The sequence below is a fragment of the Cibotium barometz genome, chromosome 6 (assembly GCF_041138505.1).
Source record: "Cibotium barometz isolate CiBa-2024 chromosome 6, ASM4113850v1, whole genome shotgun sequence".
In the NCBI taxonomy this organism is placed as follows: Eukaryota; Viridiplantae; Streptophyta; class Polypodiopsida; order Cyatheales; family Cibotiaceae; genus Cibotium; species Cibotium barometz.
In genome coordinates this window covers 1,673,160-1,695,388 of record NC_141051.1, presented here as the reverse complement: position 1 = coordinate 1,695,388, position 22,229 = coordinate 1,673,160, and the positions used below count along the sequence as shown (strand labels likewise).

At 44.7% G+C, this 22,229-nt stretch overlaps 1 protein-coding gene across 3 annotated transcripts in view; it reads left to right on the top strand.

The window, feature by feature from the left end:
- The window catches only part of LOC147637332 (acetyl-CoA acetyltransferase 2-like), a 55,930-nt gene extending 35,314 nt beyond the window's left edge, over positions 1–20,616 (top strand). For 2 of the 3 annotated variants that reach the window (XM_086799105.1, XM_086799103.1), the window contains 7 exons: positions 1,527–1,609; positions 3,444–3,543; positions 3,636–3,746; positions 3,898–3,939; positions 7,456–7,542; positions 7,640–7,731; positions 20,284–20,616. In XM_086799105.1, coding sequence (XP_086655231.1) covers positions 1,527–1,609; positions 3,444–3,543; positions 3,636–3,746; positions 3,898–3,939; positions 7,456–7,542; positions 7,640–7,729 — 513 coding nt within the window. In that variant the 3' untranslated portion in view covers positions 7,730–7,731; positions 20,284–20,616. Of the gene's footprint in view, positions 1–1,526; positions 1,610–3,443; positions 3,544–3,635; positions 3,747–3,897; positions 3,940–7,455; positions 7,543–7,639; positions 7,794–20,283 lie in introns of all 3 variants that reach the window. The other variant, XR_015266022.1, reaches the window with a different exon arrangement.
- Positions 20,617–22,229: the final 1,613 nt, after the last annotated feature.

Sequence of the window (22,229 nt, the reverse complement as noted above, 5' to 3'; positions counted from 1 at the left end):
CATACTTAATGGAAGTCTCTTTCTTGCACAAAAAAAAAGAGAAAAAAAAAACAGCCATTTCTGGTGTGGCCTTTTAGGAAAAATACATCATTTTCAAGTCAAACTTAGTCTCACATGCTAGACCAGACTTGACATGATTGAAGAGCTCTTCCTTCACATCATTTGCGATCTTACAAAAGCTTTGTATTATGTTTAAAAATCACTTGCACTCAAAAGAGCTGCAAGCCAACACATACGTGCAAACTGTGTAAACTGACTGATTAGGTAACAAGTGCCTAGTGACACATGCTTTGATTATAGAGGCTCTCCTGAAACATGGAGGAGGGCATCCTGATGTGTCTATGCAAACTCGCTTTAAGTGATCTGGCAAGTGAAAACACACTTGCAAGGCTGACAATGAGTTGCAACGTTGTGCATATCGAGGTCAATGATCCCCAATTCACTGTGTTTCGGGAGCATGATAGTCTTTTAAACAGCACTTACCCTGGAATTGCGTGCACTATCCAGCCATCGCAAAAGGTGGTTGCATACTAGTCTTATGTAACATGGGTGCTTATGGAAGCATGTTTGTAAATTAACTGGTTGCGTGCACTATACCCTGGAATTGCGTGCACTATCCAGCCATCGCAAAAGGTGGTTGCATACTAGTCTTATGTAACATGGGTGCTTATGGAAGCATGTTTATAAATTAACTGGTTGCGTGCACTATCCAGCACTTACCCTGGAATTGCGTGCACTATACCCTGGAATTGCGTGCACTATCCAGCCATTGCAAAAGGTGGTTGCATACTAGCCTTATGTAACATGGGTGCTTACGGACGCATGTTTATAAATTAACTGGTTGCGTGCACTATACCCTGGAATTGCGTGCACTATCCAGCCATTGCAAAAGGTGGGTGCATACTAGCCTTATGTAACATGGGTGCTTATGGAAGCATGTTTATAAATTAACTGGTTGCGATTAGCACCTAATCACAGACTTAAATCCACGCACAAAGAATCGCTTCTTCTTCATGCTCAATATACAGTAGAGACAGATGACCTAATCATGAAGTATATGCAATGTTGAATAGAGATACTCATTGGTAGCATTGCTCCTGTGCTCTCAATGAATCAATGATGGTTGACCCTTCAATAAATGAATATGGCTAAAGCCTAGACTCCTATTTATAGTACCTAATAATAATGTTCAACTAAGTGTGTTGCACACAAGAACCCACTCTGTCCACTCTTGGCACTCGGTTCACAACCATTGGCCTGGATGCTATATCGAGGCTAACCAAACTGGATTAATCTAGTTTTTTTCCTGTTCTTTCCAGCACATGCTTTAACTGTTGTGTAATCGTACTATGCACAACCACCTGGAAGTTCTGTAAACAGACAGCTACTTCTGAGCTTGTGTTGAAATTCTGTTTATTCTTTTTGAGTGTATGCTTTCTATGATGCTGCCTATTTTCTTTTTCTACGTCTTTTCAGATGTTTTCTTGATCATTATTAGCCATTTTCTTAAACTTGAAAGTTTGCAGTTGGATGCAATAAAATTGAGAAGGCTGCGACCGGCTTTTAAGGAAGGAGGTTCTGTCACTGCTGGCAATGCGTCAAGCATAAGGTATTGCCACACTATCGAAACTACTACAGGCTTGATGCTTCAATATGTGAAGTAACAACTTTCTCTCTCGAATGCTTGTAAGGTAATTTCTGCAAGTTTTTCAGACATAAAATTGCTGTAAACCATATACTGAAAATATAATTTAAGCTTGAATTGAAGGTAGAGGGAAAATAGGGGTTAGATTAGCAACAAAGCAATGGAGGGAAACAGAGAAGAATAGGAAGAAGGAGCATGAGAGAGTAGGAATAGTAGCTAATGGTGAGCAGGATCGAAAAAGAAAGTAAAACCGTGCTAGTGTTGGAGAGATGCCTCGACTAGTCTGGCGCATCAAAGAGAGTTACTGGCATTTTCAAGGGTAGCTGCTTTGAACTGCCTTTGGCATTGACACTTGTCTTGGCAACATGGATCCTATGCGGTGGAGGATGCATAGTGGTTTTTATATGTAACCTTCTATCCAATCTCCCCTTCAAAAGTTACTATCAAACTTACTACTATTAATAACGGGGGATACTTGTTGGAATCAAATGAGCCACTTCTTTAAATAGATCAACTATTACTCACAAAGATTTATGCGTTTTAAAAAAAAATTTGTTGTATGCAATGTGTTTTTCTCACCTGTTTTTTCACTAAAAAAAAAAACTCAAAAAAACTTTTAAAAGCGTACTTATTGTTCAAAACTTTCGGAAAGGTGGTCGTGTTTTATGAAACACTTGCCCTCGGTAGTCTTTAAAACAATTCCATTGAGATATATATTCTTTCCTGATGGATTCAATTTTCCATCCCAACTCGGAGGGACAAGGGAAGACTGAGCAATAGTTCATCTACTCTGTCTAATTTACTCGTTGAGATTTTTGGCACAAGGTGACTCATGCAGTACATGGATCCTGTTCTTAGTAGGTTTTTTTCCCTTTCATGTTTTGTTTTGTTCGCATACAATTATTTTTTATAGGAGAGTCTGAAGCACAAAGAATTGCAGGAAAATTGTTGGCTTGTGCAATGTTGAAATGAGCTTGAGGGAATTAGCGAACAGTTTCTATTTGGGCTTGCGGCTTGCTTAAGAACTTCTTTAGGGTATGAAACAATCGGTTAGCATAAGTACTTGCATGGAGCAAGAAGTTTTGTGAAAACCCACAAGGGGTAAAATTCTCGAAGGATGATCAATAAGTGTTTTTGTCACTACCTGACTCTTCAAAACTCCTAGTAAATATTCAAAACTTTCTTCTCTGAACGCTTATTAGAAAAATAGGTGACGTGAAATTTAGAAGGATGGAGAGTACATTTGGAGTTTCATGTAAGTCACATAAGGTGAAAACACGCTGAGGATAAGTTTGCAAATCCCTCATAATCTAGAAAGGATTTAGGATACTAGAAGCAGACATACTTGTCTGCAAGGAATCTAGAAGGTGGCCACTGTGAAGCTCAAGGCATTGATTGAAGTGTGCGAAGATACCCAAAGGGGGTTTAAACTTCAGGATATGGAGCCGTCGTTCAAAGCATGGGACGCAGAAGCCTTTTGAATTATGCTTGATTTGTGTTATGACTAGGAGGTGAATTTAAGTAGTGACTCATGTATAGGATCTACATGAAGTGAGATCCTTGTTTGTCCACCACTAAAACTGAAAGTTTTTAAGCAGTCTTATCGATTTAAATAAAGTCTTTGTTTTGGAATAGTTCGCCTATCCAGAAGGTCATATTTGGAAGTCTCCTTGTTATATACATATTATTTTAAAGGGGAAGTACAATCGAAGGCCATATTAGAAGATGCTTTTAGTACATACAGGAGAGCCCTTCGTATAATAACAAGACATTAAAATTGCAAGTTGTCTTGGTACAGTGATGGAGCGGCTGCACTTGTCTTGGTAAGTGGAGCGAAGGCTCTACAATTGGGGCTACATGTAATTGCACGTCTGATTGGATGTGCTGACGCTGCACAGGTTAGAATTCACGCTTCCTCCTGGGCATCTTTCTTTGAGTGGATAGTATTAATGCCTTGTAGCCCTTGCTCAAGTGCTGAGTCAATGTGCAGGCTCCGGAGCTATTTACCACTTCACCTGCTTTGGCTATCCCTAAAGCAATAACCAGAGCAGGGATCGAGTCCTATCAAATAGACTGTTATGAGATCAATGAAGCCTTTTCTGTGAGTATCACTTTGCTCTACTTGTGGTATCAGGAAGCTTCATTTAGTTACTAGTTCTGATTCTGATATGTACTGCTCAGTGCTAACTCTTAAGTCAAGATACCATGTCTCTCAAGTAATATACATGACATGTTCGTAAACTGTATGCCAGGTTGTAGCCCTTGCTAACCAAAAGATTCTAAGTCTGAAGCCGGTAAGTCACTGTTTTCCACTCGTGTTCCTCTATGTCTTCCGTGTTTTCTTTCTTTTCAGGTTGAGGGACAAGATTGTAAGCATCTTTGTGAGTTGAAGAGTCATTTATTGTACAATTGTTCACCCATCAGTAGCCAGGCAAAGGCCTCAATATCAAAGAAACAGTCACAAATAAGGACTTAACCCTTGACTAAAGGCCCAAGTCTCCATCACGTCTGCTTTGACCTATCGGTTTTTCTGGTGCCAGGATGCACCAGGGGTCATTTGTCTAGTCCTCATAAGTGGATCGAGCCTATCCTGACGTTCAACAGATACCTTAGCCAATTCCTCATGCCCCATCAATCTTTCAAAGCCATCCACAAAGGACCGGAAAGCCCTAGAAAATGGCAACTTCTTGCCTTGACCAGCTCCCCTTGACCCCTCTCATATTATCTTGACCCACCAAAGCATAGATTGATTACTTTGTTGTCACGTGCATTGCACTGAGGGATATCACGTAGACATGATCAACCGACTCAAGGGCATATTCAAGGCGCAGGATTGGATCAAATTGGAGCAGATTTGATAGTTTCATAGGTGCCTAAAAGTGCCCAAGACATGCACCCATAGATGGGAACACATTTAATGACAGTTAGGATGATCGGGGCTGAAAAGTGATGGCAGCCCAGCAAATGACTAGCCATCAAGAAAATATTAATAGGCAGCCAAGGGTCAGATGAGAGCATCCACACGCCGGATCTGAAGAGCTCAAGTCAGGAGCAGTCAAGGGGAGTTGTGGATTAGAAACAAGGAGTTCCCAAGAAGCCACATTCAGCTTGGGAGTGACCATAACCGTAACCTTTTCTATTTCGAGCTGTTGCATTAACACACAATAGGAAGGTGTTGAATCTGAGTTCAGATTCAGATCCAGATCCAGATCAGCATATTCAATATATACAGTACATTAGGTCTATCTTGCCTCTTTTGTGTGTATTTGTGGTTAAGTGATTAGGTTATGTGACTAGCATTGCTTAGCAAATTAATCAACGTTAATCCAAGAACGCTTCCGCAATGCTTATTGCATTGGTATCAGAGCACCAGGTCAACCTACTGCCAGTCTTTGTGTTAGGTGCATCTTGAAGTGTTTATCATAGAAGTTCCATTAGGGTTTCCCTGCAGCCATGTGTGCTAGCTTGCACATGACTTTGATAGGGTTTGGCAGTTAGATCCATGTGTTAGTTAGAGTCTTACATGGAATTTGTTAGAGTCTAGGTCTAGTAGGCAAGTCAACATTTTCTCTTCATGGAGTCAGCGTATGAGCTGTACATGCAAAATCTTGCTATATCGGGGAGGAACGGTACTGATGGGACTCCGGAGGATAAGTACGCGAAGCCCAGTACAGACGGGAAAAAGCGGAACTCGAAGCCCGATATAGACGGGAAGATGAAGAACGTTGGCACATGAAGATAAGAAATGCAAGGTCTCCGACGATGCATTGGCGGTTTTTGCAAAAGCAGAGGCAATGCCTAGAGGCTTTGCAATGGCAAATACACTTGTGGTTGAAACTCAGCAGGATGAAGTTTCCCAAGAACTCGGGCAAGAAGGGGATTTCTTGCAAGTCGGAGAGCTTGCTATCGAAGAGTTTGAACTGGTGCAGAGCCAAGAAGTGGTGCTAATGAGAGAGTCTGCGGAGACAACGCAAGAGCCAAAGAACCTCAAACTGGTGGCAATGTTATTGACCTAGAATTCTATTTTTCGAGGGAGATGCAGAGAGTTTTATGCTCTGAGACATGTGCCATAACCAGTATCTCAAAGGATGTAGTAGATCTAGAGCCATCAGAGGACAAGAAGAGCGCAAGTTGTGGGTCCGGAGTGGAAGTGGAGCAAAGGTGATTTATGTTCCCTTGTGCTCCAAGTTTAGCAAGAGGGGATGTCACATGCATCACATAGAGTGATGCTGTCACCAATTGGTGGACCATTTGGTCCATCTCCATGAAGCTGGCTGCCCCCATGCAAACGTGGGGAGCCGGCCAGCTGTGATCGTGGAACTTCCCCTCCACACAAAGGGCGATGGTGCGCCTCCTCTCCCTACACACAACAGGCTGCGCTGCACCTCCAGCAAGACGACTGCGCTTGTTCACCGACAGGCTGCCTCCCTTGCAAGCGGCTGCTGCTCCTCTCACAGCAGGCGGCTGTGGCTTATGTACGTGGCTGTGCTTATTCTCCAGCGGGCTGCTCTCTGCACTACAAGCAGCGCAGGCTGCAGCCAGGCGTCTCCTACATCCAGGCGGCTGCTTCTCCATCTCCTCAGGCGGCTGTACCTGTTCTCCAGCCAGCTGCCCACTCTTGCCGGCGGCTGTGTGCCATCCTCCAGGAGGCGGCTGCCTACTCCATGGATACATCCTGAGACTCTTCCTTACTGAGACCACTTTCTCACAGGAATGGCAGATTGGCTTATCTCGAAGCTAGAATGCTTGGGGATTCTTATGTCGCATGAACTTGGTTTTTCCATGGGCCTGATCAAAGTGTCGTCCGATAGACTTTAGATTGCAGCTGGGAGAGAGGTGGTGCCTATGCGAGAGCATTGAGATTCAAGATAGGTGATACACAGGACATTGAGGAGGAGCAGGCCATCCTGTGATGCCAAGCATATAGTACAAGATCAGGGGTCACTTCCACTGCTGATTTAGAGAGGGGTTTGGTCTTCTTTGCCAAGTTATGGAGTATAAGGGCCAGACATGTGGCAGTTTTCTTGCATGAGACACAGAGGCGTAGGGGAAAGCTCGTGAGGGGCAAAGGAAGTGAGAGAACCATGCCAAATCCTCATCTTTTCTCTCTTGAGAAAGTTCGGCAACGCCAAGCCAGAGAGCCACATGAGGAGGAGGAGCAACAAGGATACCCAAGAGCCCGCCTCCAGAGACCTCTGCCTGAGGGAGTCCTGGAGTCCTCATCACGACCTTGAGACAGTTAGCTGCATCTAGATGCCCAACTACTAGACCCAGGATTTGTGGAAGCCATTGATAAAAGCGCTCCTTGTGAGTCTATGGGGCACATATGTGCCATGTAGAGTCCAGCTCGTAAAACAAAACAAAACAAAAAAGGGTTTGTGAAACCACATGTACGATTCACCAGATAGCCTTGCCCCCCACAAAGGACGAGGCCCTCAGTTGTCCCCCCTTTTCTTCGCCCTTCCTTTTTGCTCTACTTTCATTTCTTTTTTTCCTGATGAAACCTTCCTTCATCTGCAACTTTCCTCAAAGTCAAATTATATCATATATAGCCATGAGCGTAAGATGCTCATATTGTAAAATAACTTAGCACACTTAACATATTTATCCCCATTCAAACCTTTTATTTGTTGTTTTTCTTCGTGTGAAATTTTCTTCAACGTCAAATTATCCATTATTTATAGCCATGAGCTTAAGGTATTCACATTGTAAGATTGTAATTGTGCTATACAATACTTACTTCATCAATCACGGATTTGGATACACGAGACATTGATGGTTTATGTATTGTAATGGTTATGTGGTCTCAGGAAACCGTAAATGTGCATGGAGGAGCAGTATCATTGGGTCATCCACTAGGTTGCAGTGGAGCACGCATTGTCATCACACTTTTGGGGGTAATTTTTCGGACTACCTGGCGTTATTTAGTTATCTTTTGAGAACAACGTTCTAAAGTGCCTTTTAACTCGAAGTTTTTTAACTGTTTTGTATCAGGCTTTAAAGCAACGAAAGGGACGATTTGGAGTAGCTGCAGTTTGTAATGGTGGTGGTGGTGCATCAGCTGTTGTGGTAGAGCAAATGTAAAGGTAGTTGCAATTGATTTTGTTGTTTCTTTCCTCGCAGGCGTTGTGGTAGAGCAAATGTAAAGGTAGTTGCAATTGCTTTTGTGTGTTTCTTTCCTCGCACCTGCGTGCGTGCGCGTGTGTGAGAGAGATTAACGCCTTCAAAAGACCCAAAGGATCTATGTGACCCAAGAGTAAAACAATATCTCCATGAAAATACTGATCCATGAGAAAACTGAAAACTGAAAAAGAAACTAGCTACCTATACTATGAACGTGTCTATGAAAAGGTAGTACAGGTAGCCATGTGGATAATATAAGGCGCCGGTCAAGGGGGTGGGACGAGTGCATGCCTCATCCAATGATAGTACCATCCTCCTCCATAATAGAGCATTGACCTCTTCCCATGAGGGTACTAATCTTCCCCATCACATGGGTCTTCAGGATGCCATATATGATAGAAAAACTCAACTGCAACAAATAATACTCCATTACTGGTGAAATAAAAACTCCAGTAGCTATAAAACTGGTGTAGAACAATCCAGACAGCTTTAGTCACCCAAAACAGATCGGGGCAGCACGAATAGAGTTGGTACAGCAGGTACAATGGCTGGTACTGCAAGTACATTGATTGGTACATCAAGTACAGGGTTTTCGAAAAATAGTAACCCTCCTAGATTTTAGGAGTGTGATCCTTTGTTTTCCACCTTATTAGAAATGTATGTGAGCACCATGTGAACCATGTTTCAATACTAGTTCTCTCCCAAATCCTTGGGAGCTCGCCATACATGCTTTCCTCTTGACATTGAGCTCCAATGTTCATTTCTGTATCTAAGAAACCATCTCAAGCGCCTAGACCAAGCTTCATGTGCTAGATCTTTTGTATTGGAGAATCTCCCATTCTCAAAGCTTGTACTTTCCAAATATTGAGATGTCCTAGAGTCCATGAGACTCTTTTTATATTAGGAAATGTTCGGGATGGTGACATCCTCTCCATAGCTTCTTAAAAGTTGTCCATAAAAGTTGTCCACAAGTTTAAGCTTTCAGCCATATATCCAAGATATAATCATGTCCTATCAAATGGGCGAGACGAGACAGTCTCATAAATCCAATATAAAAGAATTCATGCCCCAAATAAATGGGCAAGACTAAATAAGTTTCCATAATACCAATATCAAAATCATGTCCCAAATAAATGGACGAGACAAAACAGTCCCATAAGTCCAGATTTCATAACCATGTGCCAAATAAATGGGTGAGACAAAACAATCCCATAAGTCCAGATATCATAACCATGTTCCAAATAAATGGGTGAGACAAAACAATCCCATAAGTCCAGATATCATAACCATGTCCCAAATAAATGAGCGAGACAAAACAATCCGATAAGTCTAATAAATGGGCGAGAAAAAATAGTCCTGTAAGTCTAGATATCAGTCTACTGACACTTAGCGTAGACATAGTCCCCTGGTAATAAGGTGTCAGGCCACATGACTCTTTGCATAGACGTAAGTCCCCTTGCTAACGAGGTGTCATGTCTACATGATCCTTGGTGTAGACAAAAGTCCTCTGCCAACTAGGCGTCGTGTCCACTCTACCACTTGCACTCTATGTTGGTACTGTGACCACACACCTTGGAGGAGAGGTGGGCTCAAGTCCACTCTACCACTTACACTCCGTGTTGGTAGTCTGACCACACACCTTGGAGCAAAGGTGGGCTCAAGTTCACTCTACCACTTACACTCCATGTTGGTACTGTGACCACACACCTTGGAGCAAAGGTGGGCCCAAGTGTGTAACATAAGATAACAATCACTCAGAGGCATAGTCTTGGTGCTCCATAAACAATTCTGTTACACATAGTTTATAGGCATTTTGGCCACCAATAGTTTTATAGGCATTTTGGCCGCCAATAGAAATCCATAGAAGCATCCTCAATCCATGAGTTGCCGTGTGCTTCATGAATCCAATACCTCCCAGTAAAGAGAGCCATAAATCCATATAATAATCATGTATATACCATAGACACCAGGCTTTTCAACCATTGAAATTGTTTTCCTAAAACAACAAAAGGTAAACAATTCACCCTTCTCCTTGTATACATATACAAGGATAAGCACTTATCCAAAACGCAAAACAAATAACACTTATCTCTTGTTTGTCAAGTTCGTAATGAGTATGGAAGAGATTGATATGGGCTTTTGATAGAATAACCCAAATACCAATAAACTGGTCCAAGCACAAAAGCGAAGTCTATGCTCCCTAGATTACACGAACTCATATATCCATAAGCCAAACTTTCTTCTCATGTTGCTCATGTTGCATATCTGCTTCTGTCATGACCCTGTGAAAGTGGAACAGCATGAGTGTCAGCATGGTGGTTGGTGAGCAAGATAAATATTTAATGATTCGTACTTGGGTGCCCGGACAAATAGTTATATGTGTGGACATCCCCAAGTGTGAAGGGGGACCAAGGGATTCATTATTTATAATGTTTTAACCTTGGGTGGCCCCTAGGCATAAGTGGCCCTTAGAAACTTTAATGAACATTAAAAAGGGGCCTAAGATATTTATGGAAGGGGGCCACTCCACTTTTGGAGGTACACGCCTCTCTCTTCTCTCTCTCTTGCTTTTGGGGAAGAGGTCGTGCAAGTTGGCTGCGTGGAGGAGAAGGAAAAAACAGTCGGCTGGCTGCATAGAGAGTACTGCTGGTTTTCCTGCGTGGAGAGTAGCCGTACAGTACAGCTTCTGTGAGAAGGCTAGTACAGACTAGTACGGGTGCTGCAGGTTTAGGCGACTACTGTGTAGGTTGATTGACGGCTGGTACAGGCGGTGCTGGCAACCAGGGTACGAACAATAGGTACAGTCAGGTACGGTGCAGTTCCGTACAGCTGGTACAGGCGGCGGCTGCTGTACGATAGCTGGTAGAGGCGGCGGCTGCATGCTATCTGGTACAGGCGGCTGCAGTGCATCACCAGGATACAGGTAGCAGCTGCAGGCGTAGACTTGTACGGACAGGTGCAGACTGACAAGGACAGCGCAGACCTGTACGGACAGGTGCAGGCTGACAAGGACAGCTCTATCCAGCAGGTATAGACGGGTACAGTGCAGACCCGTATAGCTGGTACAGGTGGCGGTGTATCAAACAGGCGGCGGTTGCAGAAGCTGACCTGTACGGACAGGTACAGGCAGATACTGCAGTCCTGCCCAACAGGTACAGGCGGGACTGTTCAGTCCTAAACAGGTGCAGGCGGCGCATCATCGGGTGCAGGCGGCGCTTGAAGAAGATTGCTGCAAGTACTGTTCTGAGGTGGCTGCAAGGGGGGGAAAGTACATACAGGTACACACATGTGCTGCAAGTACAGATCCGTACAAACAAGTGCACACGTGTGATGCGGAGTTGCTGACGCAGGCAGCTGCAAGTACAAACTGGTACGGTCAATCCCTCTGGAGAAGAACTGTGCATAAAAATTGTTAAACTCTGAACATATCTTTTTTCTTTCTTTCCACTGGCTTATGTCTGCTACAGAGTTGTTTCTTCTGGCCCTTTGTGAGAGGAGGGGTATGGCAGTTTGAAGGGTGGAAACAAAGATTGGACAGTGGATTTGTATTTTGGCCGAGTTTGAAGCCATGTTCATGGAACAGCCAGATGTATGCTCAAAGCTGCCCTGTTGAATTGTCTTGGTTGATCAGAGGAAAACACAGTGTGTTGCTTTTGTGGGACACAGATCTGTATGTGACTCCTCTATGCTAAGAGGTCTTGAGGGCTGCCAGATTGGACATGCAGGTTTACTTTCGTTGATTGGCTTTGTTGTACTCAGTTATACATTCCATTGAATTTGAATAAAGAAATACCGAAAGGGGCGCCAAGCTTTGGGGCCAACAGGTGTCGATTTCCTTTTAGTTCAGGAGCATTCTAGCTCCTGCTAATTTGTTATTTGTTTGGACTACAATTGGAAGGGTGACTGCTAGTCTACCGCACTTTGGTTTCTACCAGAGGCCGGTTTCAGCTTCCATAAGTGGAGAGGCTTGCAATGTTTAACTACACTAATAGCTAGTGTTTATATCCCAATAGGATCGTCTTCCCTTCCTCTTTTGTGATCTTGCTGCCTCTATTGAGGGTTGTCTACATTGTGTAGACGCTTTCTTTTGACTAATACATACAGCGTCACAGAGAGACATCATTACAGGCTCAGACAACTCCAGAGGGGGGATGACAGACACAGATTACTACATTTTTTCAGAGATCATAGGCCGAGTTCGGTCTTTTGGAAGACGTTAATAAAATCTCTCTCTCTCTCTCTCTCTCTATATATATATATATATATATAGAGAGAGAGAGAGAGAGAGAGAGAGAGAGAGAGAGAGAGATTTTATTAACGTCTTCCAAAAGACCGAACTCGGCCTATGATCTCTGAAAAAATGTAGTAATCTGTGTCTGTCATCCCCCCTCTGGAGTTGTCTGAGCCTGTAATGATGTCTCTCTGTGACGCTGTATGTCTAGAATGAATCTCCCGAGTATGCATTGGTCTGCTGCCTCAAAGAGCTGGCGTAGGGAATGTGGCTCTCTGAATAAAATGGGATATCTCTCTCTGATGGCTGTATATGCTTTGCATCTGCATACATAATGCTCCTCACTCTCCACCTCCTCTCTGCACAATCTGCATACCCTCTCCTCTCGGGGGATCTGTGCTACTCTGCCAGTCTTGATCTCCAATCGATGTGATGAGACTCTAAGTTGACCAATAGCTACTCGGGAGCCATGTGGTAAAAAGCCCTCCATGTATCTAGGCCTCTCTATAAATCCATCATCAGTGATACTCATGAAGTGATCTCTGTAGTAGTACATCTTCGGTGGAAGAGGCTGTGTAGGCGATATCCATGTCTCTCGTGTATAGAGATACCATAGGTCCTATCTCAATACTCTGTTCCTCTCACTATGAGAGACGGATATGTGGTGCATCCCTGTCATACTGGAATGGTGGTAGATGATCCATGTCTAGGCCATGCTGTGAGAACCAATGTGTGACCTGTGCATACCATGATCCTTTGTCTCCTGCCTCAGCCAGCTGTCTAGATGCCTCAAAAGCTCTGTATGACAATCTGTCCTGTGGCATCTCTCTGAATCTGTCCAGCAGGCATATAGTCTGGAATATGGCCTCTATCATCATAGGAGGCGTCTTCAAAAGGCCAAAATGACCTATGAGACCAAAAGGTTACATCATATCTATGAGGTACATCATCCTGGGTACAAAATAGTAATAAAGAAAGATAACAAAAATCTAGAACTTTAAAATCTGATCTAGGTACATGAGCAGAGAGCTCTCATATCACCCTAATACATCCCTCATGGGCCGCTGTGACATGGTGCTCAGGGTGGTAAAACTGAGCTGGCTCGAGAAGGTCCTGCGATGATGGGAGATGATGGCCCGGATCTTCCCGTGGTGGCGTGGCCGTGGGCGAGGGCCATGGGGTCTGGGGTGTCAAGCTCTGCAGAACTCAGTGGCTCTGTCGAGTGTCACCTCTCGGCCGAGCTCCTACACTAGCCTCTGGTCTGGGTATGATGGGTGGATCCACCCTTGGAGTGCTGGTATGGAAGAAGTCAGTGAAAGCTCTCTGTGTTGGTCCTTGAGCAAGTACAGTTGATCTGGATCTCACTAAGGACTCCTTGTGTCTACGGAGCTCTAGAAGAAAAAGTCCCAAGCACTCTGATCCGAGAAGTCCATGATCCTGGAAAGTGGTCCGAACCCAGCTCGGAAGAGGCAGTGGAACCTCCCCTGAATCTCATAGTATATAGGGCATCAACATATGTAATGGTCCTCTGTCTCGGGCTTTGTGCGACAGAGCTGGCATATCTTGTCCTTTGGTGCGGCCGCCCTAGGCCCATATCTGGCAGTCTCCACTCTCAGCTGGTGGGACGAGGTGCGGATCTGGCCGATCGCACATCTCACTCCAAAGGATAGGTGTATGTCCATGTAGCATGGACGGATGATGAACCCATCCTCTGTCAGGCATAGGAGGTGATCTCTGTAGAAGGCCATCTTCGTCCCCGGTGGACGACTAGGTGAACTCCATGTCCTCTGAGTATCCAGTCTGACAATGTCCATCCTGATAACCCTGTTCTGCTATGTGCGGCTGAGAGCAAATGACGGGGCTATGCTGTACTGGAAGGGGGGGAGTGCCTCCATATGCATACCGTGCATGCCAAACCAAGTGCCTACCTGTGCATACCAGCACTCTGTATCTCCCTCAAGTGTCAACTGTCTCGAGGACTCCAGGGCTAGCCAGGGGTGGAAGCTCCCATAGCCTATGTCAGTATGTCACTGTCTGGAATAGAGCCTCTGTCACTATCGGTGCTGCCCCCATCTCTGCCCGCACAATCTCATGTGGCATTGATGGTTTACTCCTAATCATGCGTGAGATCATCGCCACTAGGGGCCTCTCCATCGGCTTCCACCCATCATATACCTCCTCTGTATCTGTCTCGGCCTGTCTCCTCCTGTGGTATAAGCTAGGACCCCAGATGGGGGCACCATACAGTAGTGCAGGTGTAACTAGAGTATCAAATAGCCAAAGCTTCGTCCTCGGCTCCTGAAACTGTATCTGTGAACATTGCCTCTCTAGCGAGCCAAGGGCTGCATATCCCCTCATCAATCTAGCGTCGGCCGCCTTCCGCATCGAGAATTGAGGTCCAGCAAAAGTGATCCCAAGGTATACATATGAGGTAACATACTCCACAGGCTCTCCACTGTATGTAAACTGTACTGCAGATCTACTTATCCACTGTGAGAAGATCATGACCTTGGTCTTTCCAAGGTCACAGTAAGGTCCCGGTCCTCACAAAAGGCCCGTAATGCATCCAAATGCCTGTGCAGCCCCTCTGGTGAATCAGAAATAAGAACAATATCATCTGCATACAAGAGGATTGGTATCAGGACTCCTGCCAAATGTGCTCCTGGTCCTCCGTGTCTGTCTATGTTATCCGAGATCTCGTCAATGTATAGACCAAATAGAGTAGGAGACAAGGGGCATCCTTGCTTCACCCCGATAGTGCTGTGTATGATCTATGAGTCACCTCTTGGAGCCCGTATTCTGCGTGTGACTGACTCATAGAGTGTAATGATTCCCCACAGCATCTCTGCTGGCACTCCCATATCCTGCAGTCTCCTCATCAGTCTGGCCCGTGGGACAGTATCAAAAGCTTTGCGGAAATCCACATAGCAGCAATATATCCATTGCCCGTGAGCTCTCCCCTCCTCAATGATCCCCCGTAGTGTAAAGATATGATCTAGTGTGGAGTGCCCTCTCTTGAAGCCTGCCTGCACCGGTGCTCTGAGTCTCTACTCCTCGGACCATCTACTAAAGCTCATGCTCCAAAATCGAACCATAAATCTTGGCCAAGGTGTGACCAATCATGATAGTCCTATAGTTGTTGGGGTCCATGGGGTCACCTGCTTTCAAGATAGGTACCAATAGTATTCAATGACCAGGTGACGGGGAAGCCCTCACATAAAGCCTTGTTAAACATGTGAACTAGTAAAGGGGCTAGCGTGTCCCTAGCATGGGAGAAATGCTCTGTGAGGAGTCCATCATGATCCTGTGCTCTCCCAGTCTGCATCTGTCAATAGCATCTCTCACCATGCCGAGGTGAAAGAAGGAAGAGTGGGGACGAGGTTCAGGTGGATGGGGGAGAGGTTGCTGCTCGTTGACATGGTAGAAAGAGGTGGCATAGGTGTGCTAGGTGCTAGGTGAAGTAATCAGAGTTGGAAGGCGATGATCTTGGAAGATTCTCCAAGCCTCCTTATAGTCCCTTCCAAGAAATAGCTGGTATAGCTCTTGCTCAAGCCTGGCTAGATAGGCTCTCTTCTTTCTCCGTGTGAGACGTTGAAAGATATAGTCGCACTTGCTAGTGAGTGGTGGATCCTAGTGCCATCTCCCGATGTAGACGGGCTCGGGTATCACGACATTCCTTGTCGTATCTCCTGGTGGTGTAGGGGTGGCTCTGGAGTGTGGAAAGGCGGCTGCAGCGGACGTATGGAGGGTGGCTGAGAGGTGTGTAGTAAGCTCATCAAGTGGGCTGTGGGGGTCGAGGTCGGAGAGGATGCGGTAGACGTGATCTGAATAGATGGAAGAGGTCTCTCTGGTGAAGTGGTATCTCGGACGGTTATGGGGCAAAGTAGGTGGTTGCATGGTGTATCGGCATGTGAGGGAGAAGGCCAGGTATGCATGATCGGCTGCAACACCGATGGGGTGAGGAGAGATGGTGAAGTCTGGAATGAGTGGGATCAGAGAGAGGGATCCCATTAGATAGTCCACTGTACTAGCTCCATGTCCGAAGGGGTAGGAGGTGAAGGAGTTGGATCTAGGCCATCTAGCCAGGCCATTATAAATGGCTAGCCTATGAGCCCCGCCGAGGGCTAAGAGATACTCTCCATATTCTGTGCGGGCTGCTGTATCTTGTGATGTCCGCTCCAGATCGGTACCCACCGTGTCAATCTCCTGGTACATGGGATCATGTGTCTCAAAGAAGGGTACCTGTGCACCTGCGGTGCGGGCATTGAAGTCTCCAGCCAGGAGGAGGTCCCCTAGAGTGGAAAACTTCATAATGTCAACATAAAGGGGCAGGTACGGGGACTCTCCATGGGTGGCATATTTAGAATTGGAGGGTGCAAAGTAGCACACTGCAAGGTAGATGTCTCGGGCCCCCTCAGTCTGGATCCTCACCCACAAAAACCGTGCGGCCTCATCCCGTCCGACCACGTGTATCACATGTTGAAGCTCCTCCCTGTATAGTAAAGCCACCCCTCCCGACCCCCGGGTACCCCCTACTGTGCGTGGGTGTGGGCGGTGAACATACTCCCATCTGGATTCTCTTACCTCTGGAGGCTGACTCCCCTGGCACTGATGAGTCTCTGTGTATAAGACCAAGTCTCTTCCTCTAAATGTCTCCTCTAACAGACCTGCATCTATCCTCAAGACGCCATTGCAGTTCCAAACCGCAATCTCTAGCTTTGTCTCATAGGTCTCGCACCGTCATTGGGCACGTCGCTCGGTGATGATGACCCTCCCATCTCTGTACAGTGCCCGTTTCCCTGCCTTCCGTGCATCCAGATGCGTGGCATGCACTCCCTCCTGTGTGCCACCTGTGCTAGTGTGAGATCGTCTTCGAGGTAAGTCTTTTCTCCTTTTAGTCCCCGCCTTTTGGTAAGGAATACTTGCCTTGCCTCCAACCCTGCAAACTTGAGGATGAGTGCGCGTTCCTTGGTGGTGTCTTTTTCCACCCGAGAGAGAGAGACAGAGAGAGAGAGAGAGTAATATAAGGGTCTTTGAGACCAAAAGTGATACAATGATACCATGTATATATTGAGCCATGGAAAATTGAAAGAAAACATCTAATACTAGTGTATGTCCATGTAAGCAACATATGATTCTATGTAGAGTGAGATATGTCGTAATGATGGTACCCACCTTGGCTAGAACTGATTTGATGGCGAAGAGAATGTGAGACCTTTGTGATGGGAGCATGTCATAACAGAGAAGAATCTCATGGATCCACCTCTGTAGACAGATGGAGGGTCGTGGTGCTCTGGATCAAGGGTGTTTGGCCTGCAGGATAGATCGGGCTCGCTTATTGAGAACTCCTTTGGGGCATGGAGCCGAAGCGTGGATATGGAAGGTGGGCTCTGATGTTGGGAGTAGAGGCATTGGTATGGATGGAGTGTGGTGTGGATGCTTGTACAACGAAGAAATTTGTGATGGCTCTCTAAGAGGTGTCTTGTTGAGGTTGGGTCTATCTCTGAACGTGCTGCCTTAGGAACTATATCCATGTGTTGTTTGAGCTCCATCAAGTACATCCTCAGGCATCTTTGAACCTCATACTATATCACCCGTGCGAGTGGGGTAAATCCCTCTTGGAAAATGCAGTTGAATCTCCCTCTATCTCATAGTAGGTCACGTGGTATAGTGTGCCTTATCATGTACCTATGCCGTGCTATGCATATCCTCTCTGTTAAGAATCCTACTATGGGATTGATCATGGTGATTAGCAACATAGATTAAGCATAACTAAGGTGGGTTATACCACACCAAAAACTCCATGAGAGAGAGAGAGAGAGAGAGAGAGAGAGAGAGAGAGAGAGAGAGAAAGAAAGAAAGAAAGATATATTAACGTCTACGAGAGGCCAAAGTCGGCCTATGAGACAAAATATAATACAACTGTGTTCTTCCGGTCATCGGAAGAAAAGAAAAAGAAAGAAAAGGAAAAGAAAGAAAAGAAAAAGTGTGCATGTGTCTGGATACAATTGTGAATCATCATGGATCGGTGGAGCCCATATACAAACAATATAAAGGGGGGTGGGGATGTGGATGGAGTGCTAAGGCAAGATGCATCTCTATATGCTGAAGGGGTAGTACAAGCATGCTATGCAGATCTATGTCTAACTCCATCCAGTGCCATAAGAGGGATATAAGATATCATACATCGCCGATGCTGAGGCTGTGAGTGGTGTAAACATGTACCCTGAGTCTGAATGAAAGCGAGCTAGCCTCTCCGTGTCTCCATCTGGTGTCTCATCCGGATAGCTGCTATCTCTCGGTGACGGAGTCGGGGTGCTCTGTGTCTAGTCTGTCTAGGTCTCCTCCTGGCTCTCAATTCCTCTGCTCTCTGTGCGGTCACCCCACGTGGTACATCAGTTGGCACTGGCATAGCTCTCTGGAAGAAATCTGTGAGCTGGGACTGTCTCCCACCCCTAGTGGGAGCGGGTATCTGGAGGAGTCTCTCTCGAGAACTATGAAGCTCTAGTAGTAGTCTGCCAAGCTGTCGCTGGGTCGAGGCCTCCATCAACTGATGTAGTGTGAAGAGTGCTCCTCAAACAATCCTGCATATCTATCTCTGACCCCCTGGTGGGCTCTACATCTACATACAAAGTGATCCTCAGTCTCCACCTCCTCGCGGCACAATCTGCATATCCGCTCGGCTCTGGGAACCCGTGCCGCTCTCCCAGCCTCTGTCTCTAGCTGATGTGATGAGACTCGTAGCTGTCCAATAGCAACGCGAGAGCTGTGGGGCATGTATGCATCCATATACCGCGGTCGCTGTATAAACCCATCCCCTGAGATGCTCATAAAGTGGTCTCTGTAATACAGCATCTTCGGTGGTAGTGGGCTCTCTGGTGCTGTCCATGTCTCCTGTATGTAGCGCTGCCATATGTCCTGTCTCATCACTCTGTTCCTCTCGTTGAGAGAGAGGTAACCCCGTGGAGCAGACTGATCATATTGAAAAGGTGGCAACCGCTGAATGTCTATCCCATGATATGAGAACCACTGTAGCATCTGTGCATACCAAGATCCAGTGTGTCCAGCCTCGGCCAGCTGTCTGGATGCCTCAAAAGCTCGGCGGGATAATATCTCCGTGGGCATCTCCCTCATCTTGTATATAAAGGAGATCGTCTGGAACAATGCCTCCACTGCCATAGGTGGTGCAGCAAACTCAGCTCAAACAATGTCATGCGGGACGGATGGTTTGCTGCGTATCATCCTCGAGAGCATCAAGATCTGTGGTCTCTCCAGCTGCACCCATGTGGAGGCAGGGCCGAGGAATATGTGACATTTGTGGTATAGGCTCGTCCGGCACATCCGACAACTGTTGTGCGTAGGCTTCCTAGAGGCTAGGGTCTGTGATAGGTGTGGGGGTTCTTTTTTCCTCGAGAATACGCTGAACTCCAAAGTTATCCTCGCTCAAAAAGAGCTGGTACAACTCTTTTTCTTGTCTGGCGAGAAACACGTGCTTCTTTTGATGAGCGAGTCTACGGAAGATGTGTTGCATCTCACCATGTGCTGAAGTTCCCTGGCTCAAAAGGAGAGCTTGTATAACTCTTGTTCTTGTATAGTGAGAAACGCACGCTTCTTTTGATGAGCGAGTCTCCGGAAGATGTGTTGCATCTTACATGCTGAGATCAGCCTGTGTTCCCTCATGTGGAGCCTGGTGGTTTTTCACTCTTCATCATACCACCCATTTTGGGCCTCGGAACCTACTAGCAAACTTGCTGAGGAGCATGTTGCATAGGGAAAGCTGACGTGGGATGATGGATGAGAGTTGGGATGTGATGGTGAAGGTATGGAGGGATAACTGCAGGGCTGAGATCTGGTGGGAGAGGTCCTCATAGATGTGGCCAAGATCATGAGGGAAATGGATGCGGGTGATTCTGGTGGCAGGGGATGCGGGTGTGGGGGCTAAGGTGGGGCGTGAGAGAGAGAGAGTTTTAGATTGATTTAACGTCTACTCTTTGGGTATATGAGACCAGAAGTAACATGTGTGATATGTGGGTAACTGTATGGTAGCAAAACATGAAAGAAAAAAAAATACTAGCTACCCAAAGACACAGCATACCTTTATTTTTCCAAGACGACATTAGTCCTTTTTGTCCATCTTAATACATATTGTGATAGCCAAATATTTGTTCAGGAGTGGGGTGTACCTGAATAGATGCATTCATGACTTGAAAACACTTGATCTTTTATTCAAACCTATAACAGCTCTTAGTAAATGGTCTAATGTAAAAATAATCTTGTGTGACAGGTGTACTTTTTTCAAGTGCCTTCTTTAAGCACAGATGTTCTCACATGATCAGCATCCATGCAGATTCAGAAGGAATAAAGCAGCAGGAATAAAGTGGATTTATGACTGTAACTGTTGTTTGTTGGGATTGTTCACAAACTATAATAGCTAAGAACTTTTGGTTTTGTATTCTTTCTTGCACTAGAGTGCCAACAGTGGCAAATATGTTTAGAAATACATGCAATGCGGAATACCAATTGCGGCTGGTGTTTTACACCATAGGTTCACATTCGTCTTTGTGTTTAGAAGGTTATTTTACAAGTGTTCTCTATACAGGTCTTTGTTTTGTTCGCAGTTCATTTGTGCTGAGAGCATAGTTGAATTGTGAGTGGGCTGTGGTGCAGCCCCTAATGGATCCGTGATAGCTCATGCTTACACAAGTGTGAGGAGTGTAATAGTTTTCAATCAGTACCATGCTTAAAATATACTAGTTACTCAACCCGCGCGTTGCTGCTGTATGTAAAAGACATTAAGAAGCGAAACGCAAGAATGGAAGCCGGAATACAAAGGGTCGATCGGAATACAAAGGGTCCATGGTTAATATGTAATAGATAGATGAAGATATTATATTTATAACTAATATTGTAGGTACGTTTAAATTTTCGAAATAAATCAATGTCTATAATTCTTAGTTCACAAGATTCTTGTAGTGATTTTACTTTTACCTTTAGTTTACCCAAAAATATGCTTATATTGTCGTCTTAGCGATTAGACTATATATTGATAAATTGATTATAGAGTTTTTGAAACCTAGCTATGATGTGGGCAACATCTGTTTGGTTAAAATAGTGATTAATCAAATATAAAAAATGTATTAATTTTCAACTACCTTAATTCAAAATTAACTTAGATGAGCATATATTTTGAATCATCCACACAGCTTAAGAGAATAAAAAAGACCTTATTGCATACACACTCATCAGGAGCACACCCATCAGGAGATGAACATGGGTTAAAGTAACCCGTTACCTAGAGGAAAGTTTTATTAAGAGATAGAGAGTATAATTAGGGAACAAATTCATCCCTCTACATGTTTTTGAAATGGTTTGAACTGCCATCGATACATGTTGAGATCCATTAATGCAACTTTAGAAAGTAAAAAGATTCATTATTTCAACACCCACCAAGAGATGAGCATGATTCAATTGGTAAAAGTGGCCCATTATCCCAAAAAATCATAGGGTTTAGTAGTTAGATTAAGAAACATAAAGATCACAATTATGGGAAAAATGCATCCCTCTCAAATGTTTGAACTACCATTGATACATGTTTCATATATGGAACTTTAAAGAGAGCCACAAAACATCATCCTCCACTAGGTGATGAGCATGATTCAATGGGTAGAAGTGATGATCGTTTTATCTTAAAAAACCATTGGAGATAGTAGCTAGATTAAGAGAAAGATTACAATGTCAAAAAAATAATAATCCGTCACATGTTTTTGCATGCTTTGAACTCCCATTGATACATGTTGAGATCCATTCACACAACTTCAAGTGTAAAAAGTGCCACATCATATCAATACCCGTTGTTTCTTGATACTGATCTATTCCAAATCCTTGGAAATTTGTGTTACATTATGTTTCATTGGTTGTTTATTGAGTTGTTGCTTTTCACTTTTTATGTTTCGCGATTCTTGTATGTATATCATGGTACTTGTGATTCTCCCTTTGAGAATATTTTGTGTACCTTGAGCAAAAAGTTAAAAGATTTTTTTTTATTTTTTTTGTATTTTAGATTTCAACAAAACCTATCCTTGAATTTTTTCATCGTACTTGTTATCTTTGCAACCACACATTTCAATTTTGCTTGATAGTGCAAATTTATATTTGTTACGTCCACTTTCATTGGTTATCTATAGTGGATTGCTTTCCACTTGTTATGTTTGGATGTTCTTGTGTATCATG